At 42.7% G+C, this 23,594-nt stretch overlaps 1 protein-coding gene across 1 annotated transcript in view; it reads right to left on the bottom strand.

Moving 5' to 3' along the window:
* Positions 1 to 23,594, bottom strand: part of ELAPOR2 (endosome-lysosome associated apoptosis and autophagy regulator family member 2) — a gene marked incomplete at both ends in the record, with an annotated part of 97,310 nt that overhangs the window by 32,454 nt on the left and 41,262 nt on the right. The window contains 2 exons of the mRNA XM_080619731.1: positions 522 to 717; positions 15,190 to 15,310. Coding sequence (XP_080475857.1) covers positions 522 to 717; positions 15,190 to 15,310 — 317 coding nt within the window. The remainder of the gene's footprint in view (positions 1 to 521; positions 718 to 15,189; positions 15,311 to 23,594) is intronic.

Here is a 23,594-nt window from a genome sequence, read left to right as displayed (position 1 = left end):
GAATCCTACAATAGCTAACGGCAGTGAATTTATAACTTTATTACTGGAGTCCCATTTGTATTTCATATAAATATAATACTTTTCATTAAAACTAAGCATGGAAAATATAGTACTAGAAATGTAGGACTCAACTGACATATGAAAGGTTTATTATCCACAGGTACAATATACTTTCAATTATACTCAGAAAAAGCCTTCAGCAACCACCATGGGTCTCTAAATAGGCTGTGAAATTGCCTTTTAGCCACATTTACTATACTATGACCCTGGTGCTCTCCAGCTACAAACGACAGCTGCTCCAGGCTGGTCTTAGACTCACTAGCTGCTGATGAGCCCAAGGAGACCATGATGACAGCAAAGAGATGGCTACAGATTTCACTTCCTAGCCACTCTTGTTTGCCATCAGTAGAGCTTGTTACCCTCTGGAGACCTTAGGTAAGTCATTAAGCTGGTTTTGTGCTGCTGAGCTGTCTCAGGTTTACCCACGGCTGCCTCACCTAGATGCTAACAGCACTTCTTACTTGTTGCAGCTGTCAGCTTTGTTCTCCGATGAGCCAACCGCCGTATCCATGAACGTCGCCACATTGGAGAATCCTGCTGGCAGCTCATCCCACTCGTCAAACTTGATCCCACTGCCCAGTGAGTAGGTCCCCTCTGAACATTTGCTGCACGCCTGGTTCTTCATCTCCAGGTACTCGCCAGAGGCACACGAGAAAGCTGGGGATACAATCATTGGCAACATGTGAATAAAGAAATTAATCCCTATTAATTTCCATTAATCTTTTGCTGCTCCATTAATTAAGAGTGAACTGACACTTAAGGGAACCAAATAGGAATGCCCCAGTCCCAGGAACACAACAACATGGCTGGAAAATTGAGATGTTCACCAGTGCATGATTTTAAACCAAATCCTAAATGATGGCTCCTGATTTGCAGCTTGTCTCTGCTGGCAAAACAAGATTTTAGTCATTTTTAAGTCTGAACATCCCTGATAGAAAGCAAATGAGAGCTTTCTGCAGCGCACAGTATTTCTTATATTGCTTTTTAACTTAACTTTGACAGTCTAACCAAAGCAGGATTCAGAGCAATGCACACAACTCACATCCCAAGAAACGGTGGGATTTTTTACTGTTCCACACATGCCACATTACGTGGCAACAGGTATTTCATACACTCTCTTTGGGAGATCTAAAGTCACTGGTCTGAGAAACTGCAGGAGAGACTGCTAGCCAAAGTGATGAAACTGGCCCAAAAGAACTGACACCCACTGAAGTCCCAGCATACAGGTTCCATAGATGTGCTGATGTTTATCTCACTGCAGAAAGTACTTGATTGTAAGGACTTTATAATAAAGTCATGGCTTCTTAACACCAATTTCCATCTGAATCTAGCTGCAGTTCAGGTTCCCATTTCTGTGCCAGCACCCACAGCACTTGTTTGTGTAATTGCCCTTGATGGGCAGCACTGGAATGCAGATAAAGGTCCATTTTGCTGGAAAGATCTGCCAAAGGGTCATTTTCCCCTCTCGGTCATATCACCATACTCTAAATTTGAACCAGTGGACTTCAAGCCAACAAATCTGTTTTTCTAACCTCTTGGCTCACTGGTGATGGACCAAGAAGGAAAGCAGGCAGGAGCCTAGTGGGGATGGGTGCTGGGGTGGGAATGCACACAGAAATCATACTGCAATGGATTTCTGTAAAAGACTGACAGGCAAAAAATCCGCCCTCAGTTGGAGCAAATGGTGCTTTGTAGGCAGTGACACATGATACACAGAGCAGCTAACATCCCATCTGAATCCCTTTGTGACCCAGCTCAAGCCATAGGTTGTATTGGCAGCTGGGGTTGGAAATAAAGCTTTCTTCAGAGACCTGGAGAGAAACAGAAGCACTTCCCTGTGTGTCTGAACTGAGACCACACATTGTACAACTTCTTACCTAAATGCATAACAGTGTCCTGACTCACTGCTGCAGCATTATTTTACATCTATATATAATATAGATATTATATATATAAGCATATATTGTCCTGCTTTCTTTTTCTCTTTTGAAGGGTGCAGAGAGAAGCCATGAGGAAGGGAAGTAAAAAAGCAAGCTCTCCATAACATATTTGAATTTTTTAACAGTTTCAGCATCCTTTTTTAAGAAAGTTAAATAGCAAGAAATGGGAGAGTGCTGCCTAACCACATGTTCCAGATTAGTGAATTTCAAATAAAGACTCAGTAACTGCGAGTGATTTGCTGCCATAATGAAGATGCAGAAGGCAGCAGAGCCTCCTCCTCGAATGCAGTGAGGTTGAGCAGAGATTATTGCTTTAACTGAACTGATACCTTTTAACTCCTTGCAGCCTGATCATTTTAGAGAATAAAAAGAGTTGAAGAGATCAGGCAGGATACTATGCAGGACACGGCCATCCATCGTTCATCTTCCAGGTCAGAGATGAGTCTTTTTATTATTTAGATGAGGAATTACCTCCTTTCCCTTTCCTAAGAACTGTATTTCAAAGGCAGCAGCATTTCCCATCAAAACACATACATCTGCAAGCAAACTAGCCCTGAGCATGCCAGCTGCTTGCCAAGTTCAATTTGAGGCTAAACATGCCTAATGGCAACACAAACCACTTTCGACATTAGAACAGATGCATCATCTGGTCTCATTCCATGTGGTCAGCAGTGGCTGGAAGGGGATGAAGGGAAACAAGGTGTTTGATGAGCACGGAGATGGTCTCCTCTTCTAGTGCCATGCAGCTTGCTCTTCCAGCAACAGGGCTAACCAAAGACCAGGACAAAAACTCTTTAATCTAAACAGCATCAATTCAGGAGTCTATCCTAGCCAGAGATGGGTGGGTTGTGGCTGTGCCCAGAGGGATGCTACAGAGCAGATGTCTCCTGCAGTGGGCCACAGGCACTTGCAGGGGACAGGGTACAGACAGATGATCCATCCCAGGGCACTGGAGCTTCAACTTGATCATGGCTGCTCCATTTCATTAAGACATAGCCGAGCACAGATCCAAAGTGACTGTCCGCAGAAATGGTTGAGATTACAGCAGCACTGCTGTGCTTGTGAGGGTGGTACGCAGGATGCTCTCAAATGAAGGACAGCATCACCACTCATAGGAGGTTAAGGTGAAATGTGAAGTTTCAGGAATCTAAATCATGTATTTTAGGTGTGTGCTCTGATTTGTCCTCCACTAAACTCTCCCTCTTGCTTCAGATTCCAGAGGAACAATTAGTCTCCTGGCTTAGAGGTAGCCTTTGTGAACACCATCTGATCCCAGCCCCAGAACCCATTTGTCTAAGCATTTGATGCTTAATTTTCTGCGAAAACATCTCCATCGAGACACTAACCCAGTTTCAGAAAACAGAACTAAAGCTGCTAAATCACATACATAATCCTGAAAATCTTTTCCAGAATCAACACTATTTATCCTGTTTGTACATTGCTATTCTCAGTCCCCCCCTGACTTCAACCTTTCCTATTACACTTTCCAAATACCAGTTTGGGTGCTACACACCAGTTTACTCAGAGCAAGGCACATTGTGAAGACTGAATTTGATCTTCTTTCTGTGAGACACATTAAAAGGTTTCATGACTCGCCCCACCATGAGCATTTTTAAAACTGGGAGAATACATTCAGAGGCAGTTAGGAACAGCACAACATACGGCAGTGCTGGATACACCAGTGCCTTCAGCAGCTCCAGTGAAGCCAACACAATCCTTGGTGATTTAAAGCTGTAGCTTTCTTAAAATAAATACAGAATTAAAATAAAACATGGCATGATTTGTACAGACAGTCTACTCACAAAAGATGCTGTAAATACTGTTGGATACTGCCAAAGGCAGCCACACACATCCGCATATGCATGCAAAAGAAAAGGATTCACTTCATAAAAAATTAACAACAGCTACAGTAATACCCACAGAAACCATCGTATAAGCCTTGTCAAACAGACCTCATTTCATTCTTTAAAAGGATTACATGTCACTTGATAAAGGTGAGTGAGTGGATGTAATAGATTTAGGGCTTCTAACATGGTTAACTTTGTATTAGAAGTATTGTCATTCTGATGAAGAAGGTAGTACTGCACAATACCAGTGAGGCACATCTTAAATGGATTAAGAACTGCCTGAGTAACAAATCTCAGACTGGACTGTTGATGGGAAACCATCCCTGAGCAGGCAGGAAGGGGGAAGTTCTGCCTATCCCGGGACTGAGTTTGGTGGCTGTCCACATTTCTATCAACAACCTGCAGGCAAATAGAAAAAGAGCAGTGTTAAAATTGGTGGAAAAGAGACTACTGTCGAGGCTGAGCTCACTCAAAGTCAGTGTGTTTTAACAGAGTTAAAGGTAAAGACAAGCCACTGAAGGCAGAGTGCTGGCCCTGCCTGCAAAAGGCTGATGTATCCCAGAGCACAGCAAGCCTGAGGGTTGGAGTGGACCCACCACTCATCAAGAGCTTCTACTGTCAAGATGTGCAAAAAGGTACTAGTGAGATCTGTGGATATATTTAGAGGTGGAGGTAGAGATGTGTAGGATGGAACACACGTATTGCAGGCAAGAAGATTCCTCTAATACTTAATATAGTTGTGATTTGGCATTTTTTAGAGGTCAACATGAAACTAAAGGACCTTAAATGCTTTTAAAATCAGGGAGAATGTCTTGCAAAGAGAGATCTTAGTTTAATGCTTAGTTTAGTTTATCAAAAGAAGAGTGAAAGTCAACTTGAGTAAATACGTAAGCACCTCCAGAGGGAGAAAACACAGGATCTCACTGGACTCTTTAATCAAGCTGAGAACTGCATGAGAACTACCACCACCTGGAAGCTGAACCCAGACAAATTCACATTGGAAATAACACACACACTTTTGAGAGGAAGAATGACTGAGTGCCTGAAAAATCTGTCATGGCATGTGATGGACCCCTTTTCTCTCAAGTAATTCGTGCTATAACTGGACACCATATGGAAGGAAAGCTCATGCCAAATGCAAATTATGAGCCTCAATATCAGCCTAACTGGATGCATTGTGATGGCCTGCAAGCTCAAACTAGAGAATCTAATTAATCCCTCTGCTCTTAAACTCTGAGTTGAGAGCGATGGCATCTTACATCCCTCCTGGGACACACCTGAGGCATCCTAAAGCAGGAGCCCTGCTCACTGCATAACCACTTCCAAGGAGTGCTTGAAATACATTACAGATCTGATAGCACTCTACAGTCACTTTACAGACATGGAAACAGCTCCCCAGGGGGCAAAACAGACCATAAATAAGCTTGCCTCATTTGCCCTTTGGCTGCAAGGTTCCACGGTCATGTTCTAACTTGTACAGCTGTGGCCTCCTAGTGAACTTGGTGGACTAGTGTTAACGTTGGTTGGCACATTTCTCTTCTAGTAGCCCACCCTCACAGTCTCACATTGCTTAACTTTCTGATGCTGGGGGTCAGGACAGGCTTATCATGAACACAGCTGGACTAACAGCTGTGATCTTCACATGTATATGACTACTTGATACCCTCTGAGGTCTAAAACCTTCCTCTGGAGTGTTTCCTCCTGTTGAATATCACAGAATCATACAGAATCATTTCTCCGAGATATTACCATGCTGCAAGAGGGATCAAAATATTTGTTATTTCACCAAAAGATGTACCAAAGCTCCCTCAATGTCCTGCATCCTTCAACACCAAGTCTATAATATATTCAACTGCTTTCCTCCTTTATACAGCCCTGGCTACTCGGTCTTACACCTTCCCTCAGCTAGCTTCCCATCCCACAGCACTTGGACCCAGTACTTCTATTCACTCTTCTCAGCAGACATTCTTCTCCAGACATTTCTTACTTATGATAACATAAAACTATTTCAGCTCTTCTATTGCCACTGAGCATGTGTATCCTTCTATGTCTCCCTGCCTCTCAATACATTATGATTTAAAGAAAGACACAGGACTGGATTTTGCCATTAGAAGGTGGTAGAAATTGAGCAATTCTTCCCCAAATCAGAGAAAACACACAGCAAAAAATAATCTCAAACACTGGCTTTCCATCTTTTCCCACTTCATTACTATGTTGCTCATTCAAAACCCCACTGCTTGGTATTCAGGTGAGATCCTGCCACCTCCTGCAGGAAGAGTCTGGGCTGAATTATCTCAGCTTCCCATGGGCAAAGGTGAAAACTATAGCTGAGAAAGGAATTATGAGTTTGGCAGCATCACACAGTTGTCCCTCTGAACAGCTGCTGGGTTCGACACATGCCATAAACCTGGAGGGGAAGATGTGGCCAAGGACAAATACATAGAGGCATCTGTTCAGAGATACCCTGAGACATCGGGGTCCCCACAACATGGAACCAAGGACCAACCAAAATAAGGGATGAGGAGAAAAAAGGAAAGCCAAAGGACGAGAGGAAATCATTGCTTCATTATTAATGCTTCCTATAATCTCAGCCAGCTTCAGAATGTCTTCTGTGAATAATTTATACGAGGATTCTCCAATAGACTGTGAATAATTGATGTTCGTTTTCTTCAGTCATTATATCCCAATGTGTTACCAGGAATCAGACTGAATCTTAATTTAAGGAAAAATGTCTGTCAAGGCTGTTTAGGCTTAAAATGTAATCACACTGAAAGCTGCTGCGACTTGGGGAAGAGACCCCTTTCTTTTCATAAAAGTAAATAATTTTCCTTTTATCCAAGAAATTACAAGATAGAGCAATGCTTTTTCCATTGCACTTCTCTGACAGGACAGTACCATTTTCCTTAGCTGGCCCAGCACATAGGATAGTTTTACAATCACTTTTACTTCACCATTTGGACACTGAGAGATGTGGAATGGGAATACTCAATAAATTCATGAAAGTGTGGTGCAGAGGGGAGGAAGGCAGTCATCACCGAGCAGTTAGCAAGCACATTTGCTGCCAGGGTTACAACAACCATCCTCATGACTCAGCACTGGGAACATACCTCAAGGTATGCGTGAGTAGCTCTCAAGGCCTCACTGACTCTATCAGGCTTATTTTGATTGCTAATCAATCAAAGAGATTGGTGCAAACCATAGAGGTTGGTGCAAACGGCTTCTCGTGCCATTTGAGATGTCCTCTGCATGCGCAGCACACACACACACAGTGCTTCCCTCTCATCTCTCTACCAAGCCATAGCAAATCTCAAGGTCTTACCACCTGCTTTCCTGTTGAAAGAGAAATCAGTGACTCAGAGGAAGTTGTGTTTAACTTATTTAATTACATCGTGTACACCAGTAGGGTGAAGAAATCATCAAAAGACACAAAGGCCGACCTCTCTCTTGGAAGTCTCATTATGCACATCAATATGCAGTTTCTGGTAACTCTTCTCCAGGAATTAAACTCTGTGGGTTCAGTGCAAACTCTTCTGCTTTTTTAACTATTTACCTAAAAGAATCTGTGCTTCAAAAAGCCAACAGTGTGACTATTTCTGCAAAGACAGAAAAACAATTAGTGAAACTGTGGTTTCTCTCAGGGTAACAACACATAGCAGAAAAACCTTCAGAGAGAAATGCCATGGCAAAATATACCCTCAAGCCTCAATCCAGGCAAGAAACTTAATGCCATTGATAAGACTCACCTCCCTGACTTGAGTTAGGAACATGCATTAGCAGGGATGCTCTAAGAGGGATAGGAATTAACATCTGCTTGAGTGGTTTGCTAAATCACAGCCTTTTAGTAGCAAGTCTCAAACTGTGCCATGTACACCACTGCTGGCTAAACGTCTTAGATACATGACAGCCTTGCATTAATTCCTCATCTTCACAGTGTTCCTCAGAGCAGTCCTCTCCCCAGTGCACTCTAGCAGGAAAACCTTTCCTTTTCCGTTCAGAAAAGACATAACAAAATCTTGCCTAGGGATAAAAAGAGACTCAGATAAAAACGAGTTGCCCAGCCCCACAAGCCATACATGCAAAAGTGACCATATAAAGATCATTACTTTGAAATCTACTTGCACATCTCACTGTTCATGTCGGAGCTGGCTCCTGAGACAGTTATGTTTTTCTCTGTCAGACATCATTAATTGCTAGGTAATATATGACAGGTCAAGGGCCAAATCTACAGCATATTCTTAGATTCCCTGGATTTCATGCCCACTCCTGGTTTCAGCTGAGACAGTTATTTTTCTTCCTAGTAGCTGGTGCAGTGCTGTGTTTTGGCTTTGAGAATAATGCTGATAACTTGACAACTAAGAATCCACATTTTGGTACTTAGGTTTGAGACAACAGCCTTCCACGTGTGACTCCTGTATGTTGATGGGCAGTTTCATGGGAACCATACAACCATCCAAAAAAGGGAAGAGAATGGAAAGTGTTAATCAGAATGAAGGAGCAGATCAGTATGCACCATTCAAGTGAGCAATCGTCAAGGATAGAAGAATGAAAGGGGATATCTTCTGATACATTTTTTGAACATTGCCTCAAAATAGTACTTTCCTAGAGCACATCTGTCATCCTATGTAAGTAGGTCTATGTGCATATGCCAGATCTAAATGACATGGTTAAACACCAGAAGCCATTAATAGCTTGACCTCATGGTTTCTTTCAAGGTGAACACCCAAAGAAGCAACATCTAAATGTCACCCAAAATGAAAAAAAGATATTAGTGTGTCAAGGTTGATGAAGACAAGATCCAGTGCTTTCAAGACGTGAGAAAAAATGCGAATGGATAAATGCTTAGTCCTCAGAGCTACACTGATGTCACCATACTTTCCCTCTTCAGTTGAAACAACAAAATCCCAGTCATTTAAAAGCCCATTAATGAGACCAGGAAATAACCCTCAGAGAATGTCAAATAAAAAAGGAAAAAAAATTTCCTCTCTGATGATTTGTCAGGATTCACAGATTTGTTTCAAGAGGCTGTAAGTCTGGACTTATTGAAGCCCCATGAAAAGTAGCTCTGACATGCATCCATGACATTCATGAAGACAATGACACTGTGGTGATGATAAAATTTTTGGAGTACATAACAAACTATTTTGAGATAACATAAATAAATGTAACTGTGTAATAAATAACACCATCCTCATGACAGCATTTGATGCACTTTCACATCTACATGTGCAATAATGTAAACATGAAAGAACTACTAACACTTATCCCTGTATTTTCAAGTCTTCATCAACCAAATTTCTATATTCTAAGTGAAACTCCAGCAGAACCAATTCTTTAGCACAAAGACTACACAGAATTTGCCTAAATACAAATCTAGTTGACAATCAGCAGATGCATCTTTATGTCAGAAGGCTGTAACACCAGTGCATGGGTTTTCCCAGACATATTCATTTTATATTACCCATCTGCACACGTATATATGTGCATACACCATATGTTATAAAATTTGCAGATATCCACTGAGTTCAAGGAAGTTAGGAGCAGACCCACTTTGTAACCGCTTGGGATACTCAACCTTACCACAGACCAAGAGAACATCAAACTCAAACCCTTCAATTTTCCTGTTATGAAAGCAGAACGTGAAAACTCCTGCAGATCACTAAAACTGCCTTTAAGTGTTATGAAACCTAAAAGCCTTAAAAAGGTCATTTGCCCTAATCATGTCTATAGCGCACTGCAATTAGCAGGAAGATCTATATCTCCTCCTGTGATACCCTAGGAGCAGATTACAGGGGTCAGAATAAACTCAACAAACACAGCCCAGTAGCAATAAATCAGGACAAATTTTGTTCTCAGGCCCCAGCAAAGTCCATTGCAATTAAGGACAGTCTATTTTCTGAAGTCAGTGGAGCTTTTCACACTCTTAACCCTTGGCACACGCTCACACGCCTCGCCTCAAAACTGAAGCACATTTCTGGCTTCAAAGAAGTTGCTCTCGCCTTAGTGGCACCAGGTAAAGGTGGGGTTTGCTAAACAAAGCCTTTAATAACTCCACGGCACTGTACTTGATCAAGTTCTTCCATATTATCGGTACTTTTCGTGTCTCCTTTCTAAAGAAATCTTGCTGGTTATAACACATTTGAATGCTGACTATAAGAATGACCCTACCAGCAACTCTTCCCATTGAATATGGCAAATTCGACTCCTTTTTAAATTGCTCTATTTTTCTCACTCTAGTTCATTATGCACATAGCACCACTAAAATGAACAGATATTTATGAGATAAGGTCCAACCTATTTTCATGGCAAAAAATAACTCATATTCTGTGGAGTGAGAAATTTAATATTAAGAAAGAATTTTAGGTCAAAATGTGAACCTTTTAAGCCCATTTTTTGGTCATTAACTTTGCTGAGAGGAGCATATCAGCACATCAGGGCACAGCAAGGGCACACTCTGAACCAGGTATTTGGATTGTATATGGGAGAAGGGAAGTGAAAAGACAGGAAGGGAAGGAGACATGGAAAGAAGGAAGGCTCCAAATTCAGACTTTAATTTGGGTGTAAAACAGGCAGCATATGGACAGGCTGGCAGAACAGGCTGGCTGTGGCCACCGAAACAGACTGCAGGGTAGTGTCAGTGGGAGCACGATGCCAAGTCCTGCTCCCACTGCCAGGCCCCAAGAGGTCCCCATTAGACACTGTGTACAGCCCCACGCTAAGGGTTTACAGGGACACCAGCCATAAGGGGTGCAGGTATAAGGTGCGTAAGGGCTCAGCCCTGAGAGAAAACTGCTCCCATTGACTGCCATAAATATTTTCCATTTAAAAAGCCAATCAGCTGCCCTGATGGCAGTGATCCTTATCAGCTAAATCCCCTTCCTGCTATCAGACTCATGAGGAGATCAGAGTGAGATCTGTGGTAATTAAAAATGAACGAGACCAAATTAGTTAAGCACATTCCCGACTGTCAAGAAGTAATGGAGTGATTCAGAGGTCTGGATTTCACTGAGGGAGGCTCTCTGTGTGTCACACCCCAGCAAAACGCTCCTTGCCTTCATATATGTACCCAAAACAGTACCTAGAAGATGCCTGGAGGGGACATCTTATATGGGAAGCAGAGGAGAGCCACATGGAATAGCTGTAATAAATAGTAATAAATAAAAAATAGGTGTAATAAATATTTCCTTTTTCCTAGCCAAGGTCTTTGCTGCACTTTTAATGAGTCCCTTTGCATGATCCTTTGCAACCATGATGTGGGGGCATCAAGACTATGACTCATCTCTGAACAAACACAAGCCTGAGAGGGGTAACCAAGCAGTCTGGTGTGGCTGTGTCATGGCCAGTGGGGCAAGCACTGAGGTACCGCACCACAGTGAATGGCAAAAAGCAGACTGACACCCTGATGTGGGGTCTGAAAGTGGTGATGGATGCAGTGCCCCAGGGCAAGCAGACCAGAAAGAAAGAGGGGAGTGAATACGGAAAGAGTCACGTTGTCCTAGTGCGTTGCAAGTGAGCTACTCTGCTGCACCTTCCCTCCCATATCTGGGGTCACTGCGTAGCAAGACCTCCTGCAGTACCATGAGTATATTTCATGTGAGGTTCCTTCTTTCTTCCCATCTCCCACTTGGATGGGAGAGATGTGGAGGGGAGGGTAGCAGGAAGGGAAGGTCATCACACTGCTCTGTGCTCACAGCAAAATAAAGGCAAAAAAACCCTTATTCTAATAACCAGGACATAAACCAGTCACAATATGACAGCCCTTTTCCCTCTGAATCCCGTGACTATTTCTCAGAGGACCTTGTCTTCTCCACTGGCAAACATTGCAGGTTAATTTTTTGAAGACTCAAAAAAAGGGCTGAATCCTGTTTCGGAGACTACAGCCATTTCGGGAATGCTGGCAGTTAACTCCCAGCAGGTCACAGTGAGCTGTGCTTTGCCATGTGCACTTCAAAATGCAGCAGAACACCGAGGTACCCAACCCAATTTAATTGGGTTCGTTAGAATGAAGAGCAGTAAAACCACTTCCTGAAAATGAGCACATCTGGAGGCACCAACCAAGCTCCAGAGCCACACTTAGATCGCTCCAGATCCGTGAAGCACCTGAGCTAATATGTTTTTAGCAATCTCAAGTGTCTCTCCACTCCACTGGAGGCCACAGTCTAGACGTATTTACAGAGACGACTGGAGACATTTAGCATATTGTTATACCATCTTTTGGATTCCTAGTTCAGGCACAGTTTAAGGAGAATGACTGCTGAACATTTGGAAGCGGGAGAGGTTGGCACAGTATTCTCAGGATCCAAAATTAATGACAGCCTGCAAGTCACTTCTGTTTTCAGGAAGCAGAAGAGATCAATAGCAGATACTCTCAGGCGGCAGTCTCTTCTGAATAGATGGAAACAACTGTAAACAGTACATCACGAAGTCAGCAGCAGTGGCTGATGCGTTCCTACAAATAAACACTTTCTCACCCAGATTCCTCCAAACCAGTTGTGTCCTGACTGACACCAAGGACCACTGAAGGAGACAAAAAAAGGCCTAAGGGGTCATGCTGCTATACAACTGCAACCCTTTTTTAAGAGCAGAGACATACTTGGCTCCAACACATCTCAGGACTAGTAGATACCAACCAAAACTTCTAAAAATAGCAGATCTCCAAAGCTCGAAATTGTTTTACTGAGAGTAATTGTACTGTGATCCCCCGTTCCACAGGCTGAAAAACTGAAAGAGATACCTAGGGGAGTCTAGAACTCTATCAAATGTCAAGACGAACCCCAGTGTCAGTGTGCTCTGGTATAGGGTACGATCTACAAGATGTAGGAGAATCTGATCAAATTTGTAGAATGCCCAGAAGGTCACATCTCAAAGGACATGACATAGCTATGGTATTTTTTGACCTTGGGATAAAATAACGTTAGACCTATGAGAAAAAGAAGACATCTCCAGAAGCAATTAATTACTTAGTGAGATGTGCATGCAACCCCTGGCCAAGTATATGGCACATATCTCCCTGTGTACACAATCCACCGAGAACATGAGTTGCAGCGGCCTCAAATACAGAACCTTTCATTTTTCTCAGGCTAGAGCAATCTGTGCTCTTAGTATAAGACATCCTTGGTCCAGGATCTGTGCTGTCAGATGAGATAGAAGCCATCAGCTCAGAGAATACGACAACCCAGTGAAGAGGTATCTATCTGTCAGCTTTTTCAATGCAACTCATCATCAGCAACAGATCCCCATATGCTAATTCTAAAGAGCTGGAGGACACACAGTTTACAAAAGCTGCTTCTCCCAGTAAATCCCACCTATTGAAGAACGGACTGCCAAATGGGAAGGCTGTTCGCTACACATTCCTCCAGTGATTGACTGCTGTTCACAGATTCATGTCTTCAGCCTGAGAGATTGGTTGTTCTTAGATCAAAAGGTGAAAGACTGAGAGATGAGAAACCCAAAATTACTTTTGCCATCAGAATATAGCCAGACAACTCCTTAAGCCGGATAATCTACCACAAGCACACACAAAAAGACAAAACTACATTAACACCGCTGCACTCCCTAAAGCCCAGAGAAATGAGATCTGAAGGGTTCAGTAAAAATAAGTCAAATATCTAATTGCTTCTCAAACCAGTTCAATTGCCACGGGACTTAACAGCAATATTACAAGGAGGAGAGAAATCTAGTGAGATGAGTTTTCCAGTGTATTTAACAGAATCCTGTACTTTGGTGTACAACACTATAGCCAATCTACTGGACGAAGTTTTCCCCTTGTCTAGCAGAGGGCCAGATATGGAAAAGCCAGAGATTCATCTACTCTTATAAAATAGTTGAATTTTCACTTGAACTGATTTAAGACCAGAAAGACACATAAATAAGAGGAAATGAAGAAGGAAGTGCATCATTTGTTGAAATCTGCAGCAGCAAGTCAAAAACAATGTAACGGTGCTGGACCGTCAACCATTTACCACAAGATTTGAGAAGAAATAGTGTATCAGAAAACAATGAGTTATGCCTATGTACTCCAGAACACACCAAAAGCAGTTGTGCAGCAGGAGGGATAACACTATCTGCTCCTTTATTGTGCAGACAGCAAAAAGCAACAGGTTTGAAGATTTGAGATTCAACAGCAGGAAAAGCTGTAATGGGGGGAAAATGAAAGGAACAAAATAGATGAGCAAATATCTGGAAAGCTTGTGGGCTCTTCATCACAGAAGGTCCCCGAAAAGAGTCCAACCACACATCAGCCATGAATGACAACATAATTGCTACTACAGCTATTTGGGCTAGGAGGTAAATTATGGGATCACCTGAGGTGCTTCCCAGCTCTATATTGCTGTAATTGAAAAACACATCCTAAGGATATACAGGGATTCCACATTTAAAACCTCAGAAACTAAACCTAAACACCAGGAATGACATGGCAACTTCTCAAATGATGCCTGCAGGCAGTTAGAAATCCTCCAATGGTCAGCACTGCTATGGAGAACATTTATGATGTGCCTCACACTGGGACATATGTCATAAAGAAAGCAACAATAAACCTTTACGGGAGGAGAGTCAGAAGTGAGTAAACCTCGTCTCTCCTACAGCAGAACTGGAAGGATGTTGCCATAGTTCATCCTGTTTGTCAGACAGAATAATTTATACCCCTGGTCTGAATTACTGAGAAAGTAAAGCACCGCTAGGATCTTTTGTGGAGAGAATTGCTGGAGCAAGGAGCTGTGGTGGGAAAGAGTCTGGGCAGCTACAAAACTGTGAGGGAACAGTTCAAACGTGTTTGCACAGCAGCAGTTTGCATATGTCCCCAGATGCAAAGAAGTGTTTTAACATTAAAAAGAACCCCACACTCCAAGTTGTTAAAAATAAACACATAAATAAATAAAATGCAAAACCTTCACCATGGAAATAACTTAGGCAAATAAGACATTTACACATTACTTATGCATTCAGCTTAATACTTAGGTAAATAATGCAGGTAATGAGAATGTGGGCACTAGGCACATATAATTCGGCCACTTCTTGGTCACCAGTTTGGTCAATACAGCTACAAATGGAGACCTGCAGAACTGAAGAGTATGGCAGCCCAAGACAAGCAACCACATCTCTTCAAGTGTGTTGTAATAGACATGCCCTGTATGTGATTTAGCATACAATGGTACCTGTAGTGGACATTGAGCTATGGAACTACACTGCATAGACAATCCCTGCTCCACAGCTCCAATAAGGACAGGAGTGGAAGGACAGACTCAGGGACACTCAGGCCATCAGCGACAGAGCTAAGAAGCTATACAAGGGTAGATAGCACAAACAGATAGTAATGGTGTGTAAAATGAAAAGTGCCAACATACTGCATTCCTTCCCTTTCACCGGGTCAGGTAGTCCAGAGCACTCCACCGCTGGATTCGGGACAGCTACCCTCCATCTGGAGCCACTGCTGTCGCACTCAGTGTACTCGAAGTGGTAATCTGTCTGCAAGCAATTATAAAGAGCTTCAGTTTCATCATAACATTTGCATATTAAGCTCATTAATCAAGACTGGGATTAGCCAACTCAGTTATAATTAAACCAGAGAGGAAGTAGCTGGCATGGAACATACTGTGCAATACTCTCACTGCTTTGATGCTCATCATGTATTACCACAGAGCAAGCACAAAGCACATCGGCTGCTGTGCAGCACAAATGCTAAGGCAGAGGGTGGGATTTACAAAAGCACTGAGAAACGGGACACAGATTCCACTAGATTTTTTTTCCTAGTATCTTACAGCAGGACTGATTCCAAATTTCTGACTCTCATGGAATCTGATCTATAGCAGGCAATCAACCTTCCTCTTTGATCAACAGTGCAAGCCATACACAGAGCACAAGTCATGCCATGTTAGGTTGGGTGTCTAAGGTGGAGGGGATGAACCACCTTCTGCAAGTGCCTTTCCCTCTTCATTGATTTCAGAGGAAGCCCAGACAAATTAGGGGAGATGAACCCAGTGTTGGGGTACCTCTGAAAATACTGTCCAGGGTCAGCTCTGAGGAGCACCTCAAGGCAGAACGATGGTGTCAGGGGAGATAAGCCCCATGGTCTCTGTGACTGAGATAACCCCTGGTTAGTCTAAGTGAAAAGCAGGAAGAAACTTCCTAGCATCAGATAGGAAAGAGTTCTAAGATTTCTCTTATCAATAACATTAATTCTGACGCCACATGCAACCTAAACTCACATCTAATTACATTTTTAGTTTTGTCTTTACAGCTTTGTTTCCAACTATTAAAATAAACCTCAGCAGCATCTCATCCTGGAACCAGCATGGTATCAAGAGAGTTTGAGTGAATTTGGCAGAATTGGTGTATAACTTTCTTCAGAGAGAACAGACACATACTGGCAAGCTCCATGAGATGTCTCCACATAGGCAAGACAACTCCCAGTTCCCTTTGCACTCAATAAAAGGGAAAACACTGACCATACGCCTATTTTAGATACCTGCCGCAGAGGGCACAAGGAGATAACACATGTCCTAGAGACATTTCTTTCCCTCCACTGGCTGCAGAGGAACACCAGATCCCTGGTTTGGATGGATACTTCTCCATTTACTCAGGGGAACACCATCTACAAGTCCGCATGGCCCTATGTGGCTCATTAAAATAACATACAAAATCATGGGACTAAGGAAAACAGGATCAGAGCTTTAGCCACAAGCTTGAGGTTTATGCAGCTTTAGGACAGACTGGTGTGACGGATCCATGAAATTTGGTTGCTTCCTTTCCATTTAGCTGGCCATGAACCAAGAAGCGGGAAGGCAGTGGTTGTGCCTGCAGCCCAAGGCACAAGCAGAAGTGCTCCTTAGCTGTCATAAGCTCCCTCTCACTACGATGAAACCCACTCGAGGCATCATAAACCTGCCTTTCTAAAGACCTGTGCCACCATAACTGCAACATCAGCCCCTAAGCTATGCTACCCTAGGAGGAGGTACTTTGCACACAAGGATTATTTTAGGGACAATCTTTTCCTGCTCCTTCTATAACCCCTTGGAGTGCCACCACCCCACACGATGGAGCAGAAGAAGGGGAATCGGGTGGATAAGGGATGATCCGTGCTGGCTATGGCATACATTAGTTAATCCTTGCAAATATTCAGCTGATTCACAAGAAGGCTTGCAATTCTCCTCATTTACTTATGGAAAAACAAACACTACTGAGTTTAATACTTCTCCTACTGATACCATAGGTCTCCAGAGATATTCAAATGTTAATAAAGTTCTACCTAAACACCATTAAAGCCTGTGCTATTTTGCATTCAAGTGCAAATAATATTCTGATTTCTCTGGAATTAGTATTTTCATGGTTCAATAAATGTCTTTGTGGGTCAACCTATGGATTAGAAAAAAAAACTAACAGCACAGGGGAAATGAAAACTATTTGTCTCAAAATTAAATCAAGGCATGAAAGGATACAATGAAACCCCGAGCCACACATGAAATATGATACGTCACACTCCTCTCAACCCCACAAAAATACTCTACTAAAACATGCATTTTTACCCTTTCATCTCATTATGCCATGAGAACAGGAAAAACCAGTCCTTAATCATCTTGGTATGAAATCTGCCTATAAGACACCCTGAAAATTCATTTCGGCCCTTGGTTAAACACAAACAGCTCCAAAAACTCTCTGCCAGCTATCAATGCTACCACCTTAGAATCACCTTAGAATCATTATAGTCGTGCCCTGGCTGTCCTCCCCTGTCCTGTCCTATCCTATCCTATCCTACCCTATCCTATCCTACCCTATCCTATCCTGTCCAATCCTGTCCTATCCTATCCTATCCTATCCTATCCTATCCTATCCTATCCTATCCTCTCTCATCTTACCCTATCCTGCCCTGTCCTTCTTTTCCCCTACAGTTTTACCTAGAAACAACCACCGAGGGCCCACCTGTATCCCTCTTTTACAACCAGAATATATCTGTGCTGTGTCACAGACATGACAGCAGCTCACAACTTCAGCTGCACCACCAGCCAGCTTTAAATTAGCCAGCTTGTCTACTTACACCGGGTGAATATAACTGCAACAGAGCTTTGGTTCAGCTAAATGACCCAGCAACTCAAGCTGTGACCCTGTCCTCAGCACCAGACACAGCTCAGGTCCAGACTTACGAGCTGGAAGCACACCTTGACTGCAGCACTAACACCCTCAGAGCACACATGATGTATGCAGGCACTGGAAATTGCCAGTTAATGCTGGCTTATGGGGCTCAGTGCTTCTAATCCACGTCAGCAAATAAAGCAGGCTGACAGAAGATCCTCCTCAGCATCATGGGACACTTACAACACCTCTGTCTCTCCCTGCAAAATGATGCTGCATTGTGTTGGGATACTTCCTCCTTCCTGATGGAGAAAGTTCTTCACCCACCAGTTCTCTGTAACTCATTTTGTGGCAAATCCATTGCCAGATGTTTTCCTTTGACATCTATTGCTCTGTGTTTGCTTTCAATGTATTTTCTCCACCGCCATCCAGACATATAGTATCTTTAAATTTGGCCATGGGCCTGTTTTAATTTTAACTGTAATTCTGATTCTGTTTTATTACTTTTCTGGGCTTGGCCTTAATGCTCTAAACATGTCCCTCCTCCAGTTCAGCTGTTATTTCCTATAACTTTTATCATTTTATTGCTTATAAGTCTTAGGTTTTGGCAAAAGTGGTTTGAATTTCAGTCCCAAAGAGTTGGTTTCCATAGGAAAGTGTCTCTAAGGAAAAAAAATCAACAACACCCCCTATAGTGTTAAGCTTAAAATTGATCAATTTTCTAAATGGGAAATTGATGCTTTTCCACAAAAAAAAAAATCAGAATCGACATGCAGTCTCTTCAGCTTAAATTCCAAACCTAAATTTCAAATGAAAGGTTAATAGGAACCTGAAAAATGCTGATAAAAACCAGGCAAGTGTGTTTGTTTTACCTTGGGCTGAAGTTTGCTTTCTTGTTCTTGGAGAATTAGTGAAATCACATCTGCGCTACCAGGCAAAGCTGTTATAAGAAACTCTCTGATGTGCGTACGCTCTCTTTGAAGGACACAGTGTACAAAAGCATGCACATGATGTCAGAGATGATGCACTGGTCACAGCTCTGCCAGGGGGAGAAACAAATGACAGAATTTGTCCAGCATCCTAAAAAGCATCCGTATGGGATCAATGCTGTGGGCCTGGCACCATCACACGCATCCTGTGCAGAACCCCAGCACATCTCTACTGGCTCCTAGCCCTCCATGAGCTGGCTGAGCAACAGTTCAGTGAGGTATATCCCACCCAGCATGGTCTAGTTCCACTGCCCCTCTTCTCATACAATCCTTGGCCTGATTTGAAGTGGCATGGAGTGCTCTTCCTTGACCAGGTCCCCAGACCCAGTGCATGCAGTGTTAGATGTCTCCAGATCTCTACATCTGGGCTGCTCATTTCATGGCCTTCACAACTGTTGACAGACACAGGCATTTTCAGGGCATAGCTCCTCTCATCTTAAAGCAAACGCCTATTTCAGGGCATTTCGGAAACTGTAGAATATCAATTTCCTCTCCAATGACTGGAAATCTTTCTCCCAGATGACTCCCTGTAGAACTGAGCTTTCTCCATGACAAAGAGCAACACCCACTTCAATATCTTTCCTATTTTTCTGCAGCAGTCTTTTCACTCCTTCCTTTCACCTGGATGGGAGATGCCCTGTAACCCTTCCCATAACTAGAAATAAAGGGCAGAGAGCGCACAACCACTTACAAGCAGTTCCCAATGCTCTGAACACTTCCTCTGGGCAGAATCAGTGGGAGAAGCCCAGGAGCACTAGACATTTACCATATCTGCTATGAAATGTAATAGCAAGTCTCTTGCAATTTAATGGCTTGTTCTGCTCTTGCTGTTTCCCAACCATAGACATCAGTAAGCCAAAAAGAAAGGCAAAAAAGCTTCTCCCTTACCTGTCACAATACTACTAAACAACAACTCTCAAGACGCCTGTCACTTATTCTTTCCCTGTACCTGCAGTCCTTGTTCTACTGATACTTTTGCTTAACCCGATTAACTGCACACAATGCTATTAAAAGATATTGCTTGCCAAAAAGGGCATCCATAATCTTTACAGACCCATGTGCTATCCATATTTACATGTGCAACAGGGATTAGCTCTGTATTTATTTAATAAATAAATAAATAAAAGGCTCACACTGATATACAAGTAAAAGCCTTTTTAAGGAAAGAATGAATACAGGAGATAAGAAGGGGGTCCAACCTCACTGAGCACTCTTGTGATCCCCCCCAGGCTAAACACGCTGAAAAGGAGATGCCATTTTCACTTCCCTGGTACACCAAGACACGATATCCCAGAAGATGGCAAAAGCAGAAACACGGCAGACTTTCTGTGTGGATGTGTTTCCCTGTGTCTGGCCTCTGTAGCACTGGCACACTTCCTACACTTTCAACACACTGAGACTACTACAGTGCTTTCAAGGGCTTCCTATCAGTCACTTCTCCTAATGCAGGCTCTGAAAGAGGAGATGCAAGTTCCCATTTCAGACTAGTTTCTATCTCATCCTCCTTTTTTACTGCACTCATTCTTTCTAATTATATCCTCTGGCATGAGTCCTACTTCCATGTACTCCTCTCATCCCCAGCCCATGAGGAAGCAGCCAACCTAGCCATCAGCAGGGCTTTGTCACATCACTCATTCAGACTTAATGCCCATTTCTACACATCTCTTGATCATGAACACATTCTCTTTAATCTCCTTTGAAATTACTTATATTGGTGCTTTTCAGCTACAAACCTAAGGTAGGCTTTTAATTACTTCCATCCGTATTCTTAAATCCCCAGATTCCTAAAGACATTTATGTGTATTCTGTCACATTTCTCTTTCTGGACTCCTAATTCATTTGTGGCTTTTTTGGCAGTGAGAAACCCAGCCCTAATTGCATTACATAGAACTCCACCGGGCAGCTGCATATATTCAGACTTTCTGAAAATCAGGTTATTTGCATCTTCAGCCTAATTCAAGCACCAGGTTTCTTCCACCAGCAGCTGAGGTTGAAACACTGCCAAAGCCATCTGCAAATTAAAGATGAACTGAAGAGGTTTACTGAATGAAGGCCAAAATTAAGCAAAAATATAGCATCAATATTTGTGAGGAATCAGAATAAACGACATTTTAGGTAGGTTTTTATATAAGCTGTTTAAACATAATTCCCAGGATTCTAATCCAAATGTTTTAAAATAAAAGTCTATTCCCAGGCCAGTGAGGCGGGTGACCTGCATTGGCTAGATCTCTGCAGAATGATGGGGTATGTTCAGAGAGCTATGAGCAGCTCCATCAGCAGGAGGAGGACAGAGACAACCCTTAGCAACGTTTAGATATAAGCAGCTGATAGAAAGGTGGATGAACACTGTGTACCAGTGGAAATGAAAAAGGTACTGAGCATTCACACAGCCAGGTCAAAGGACTTCCTTTGCCCTTGGTCAACATCCTGCAGCATAGGATGAAGGTCAGCAGAGACAGGAAGTTCTTCCAGCACATTTCAGATGTTGAGTAGGGCACATGAACTCTATTTATTTCTACCCCCAGAGCTGGGGGAGCTAGCTAGCCTTGCTTGCACATGTACGTTTCCACACAGGCATCTGAGGTTAGGTGGGACAAGTACTTTCCTTTGTACTTCTTCACCCAGCTGTGACACGCTGGCCTGCCCTTTCAATTTTGAATGCATTGGTGCAGCCTCCTAGTCCAACTGAGCCTCCCAGAGACGCTTGTGGTAAAAATAATATGTTATCGCTATGGCAGAGTTTTAAAGTGAGAGATAGCAGGGCCAGACGGGCACTTCAGAAGCCATGCAGTCCATCTTCTTGCTCCCAAACAGAAACCATTCTCAACAGAAGTTTGCCTAACCTCTTTAGAAACACCCCCAGTGATGGATAATACACAGCTTCACAGGGTAAAGCTCATAGTTACTGGCTAGATAAAATGATGTTAATGTGCACAGACCATTCATCAAACAGCTAATGAAGCAGTTATCATCATCAAGGAAGCTGAGCAGGACAGCTAGGAGAAATACATGTGAGGGAAGGGTTTATTTGCTGAAAAGCACAGCCTAAAAGGTACCATTTCAACATATAAACGGATTCAGAGCATGACTGGCACCCAAGGCTGGCTGTGCCCTTCCAAGAAACTGTATTTATTATACTATACATTTATAGAATCATAGAATGGTTAGGGTTGGAAAGGACCTTAAGACCATCTAGTTTCAATCCCCAATATACATTTACTTTATGGTTTGTTAAGGACAGTGCATTCCCATGTAACACAACATCACCTGCATCAAACTTCAGGGCTGGGCTCTCAGCAGTGACTTCTCTTGGCCTTCAGCCCCCTCACTCTGGCTGAAATCTGTGGAGATTTCACCAGCCTCATTGGGCACCGGATGGGATCAGACACAGTCATTTTTTAGCAGAGCTTTCATAGTGACATTTCTTCAGCCTTTGCCAAATCCCTTTCAGCAGCAGCCCAGTAATGACCAGGAGAGCTTTTATTATCATTATCTCATTATCCTTTCAGTGACCACTTTCAGTCTGAAAAGGTCAGGTCAGCCAGCAGCCCTCCCACTGTGAGGAATTCACTTTTCTTTCAAATACAACTTCACAAACAAGCTATGTGCAGCCATCTTTGAAAGAGTCTGGGATTATTTACGTTTGCAACCTACGGAGACAAGCAGTGATTCTTTCATCCAGGGCCTCATCTGTTGCACAGCTAAGTCAATAAAAGCTATCCATTGACTTCAAAGGACAAGAAGATGAGACACAGTCAACCAGATCACGTTCTCATGGAATCATAGAACGGTTAGGGTTGGATCACCATAAGTATTAAATAATACGCAATGGGCATGGCCATCCTTGCAAGTAAAACAAAAGCAAAAACCTTTCTAGCTTTTAAGATCATCCCATCGAATTTCATGTTTGGAGATACCGAATACAGAATTCTACAGGATGGTGTAAAATGGCCCTAAAAAGATTATTTTCAGTCAGACAAACTGTTGTGTGAAGGAAGTGATACCTTAAGTGATGGTTTAGTAAATTAATGAGGGATACTGAGCAGTTTGCATGCCCCAACCCATGTTTTAACTCTTCCCTCACGTCAGCACTACATCTTAGAAGAACTTGATCCATCATAAAGTCTTTTTTTCACTGGTTTGAAGCCTGTTCCTCACATGCTGCTGTGGGCACAGAGGAGAAAGTGGCAATGGGTGACTGAGGTGGAAGGATGGAAAGGAGAAGAAAAGCAGGGAACAGGACTGATCCAATGGCCATAGAGACTTAGACTGGGTTAAACTGATGATGAAAATGCACCTTGATCCTGATGTCTCCTCTCCTGGCTTTCACAGCTGTGTTATTCAAGGGTTTAGGCCTCTCTCAGGCACCACAGAAGAATTTAATGAATATGGAAATGAGAGCAGTCTCTAGGGATACACATCTCCACAGCCAGCCAACAGAATTTCCAAATGCATATTCTGGTTCATAGCAACAAAGCCTTTACAAATCTACATCAAAGAGAGACTTTTTAATGCCAATCAGGCCATAAAGAAATAAAGAATAAACTTGGTGTTTTAACTGCATCTTTGGTGAAGCGCAAACTCCTGGTTTAATACTTACCCTGCTTTACATAAAGCAATTCTCAGGGAAGCCATCAGCAAGAAATTCAGACATGATGATACATGCTTGCACAGTATCTTCAGCCCTAAAATAT

This window comes from Psittacula echo, assembly GCF_963264785.1.
Source record: "Psittacula echo genome assembly, chromosome: 1".
NCBI lineage: Eukaryota > Metazoa > Chordata > Aves > Psittaciformes > Psittacidae > Psittacula > Psittacula echo.
The sequence above is the reverse complement of the archived record's forward strand: the minus strand, read 5'-3'. Positions and strand labels throughout refer to the sequence as shown.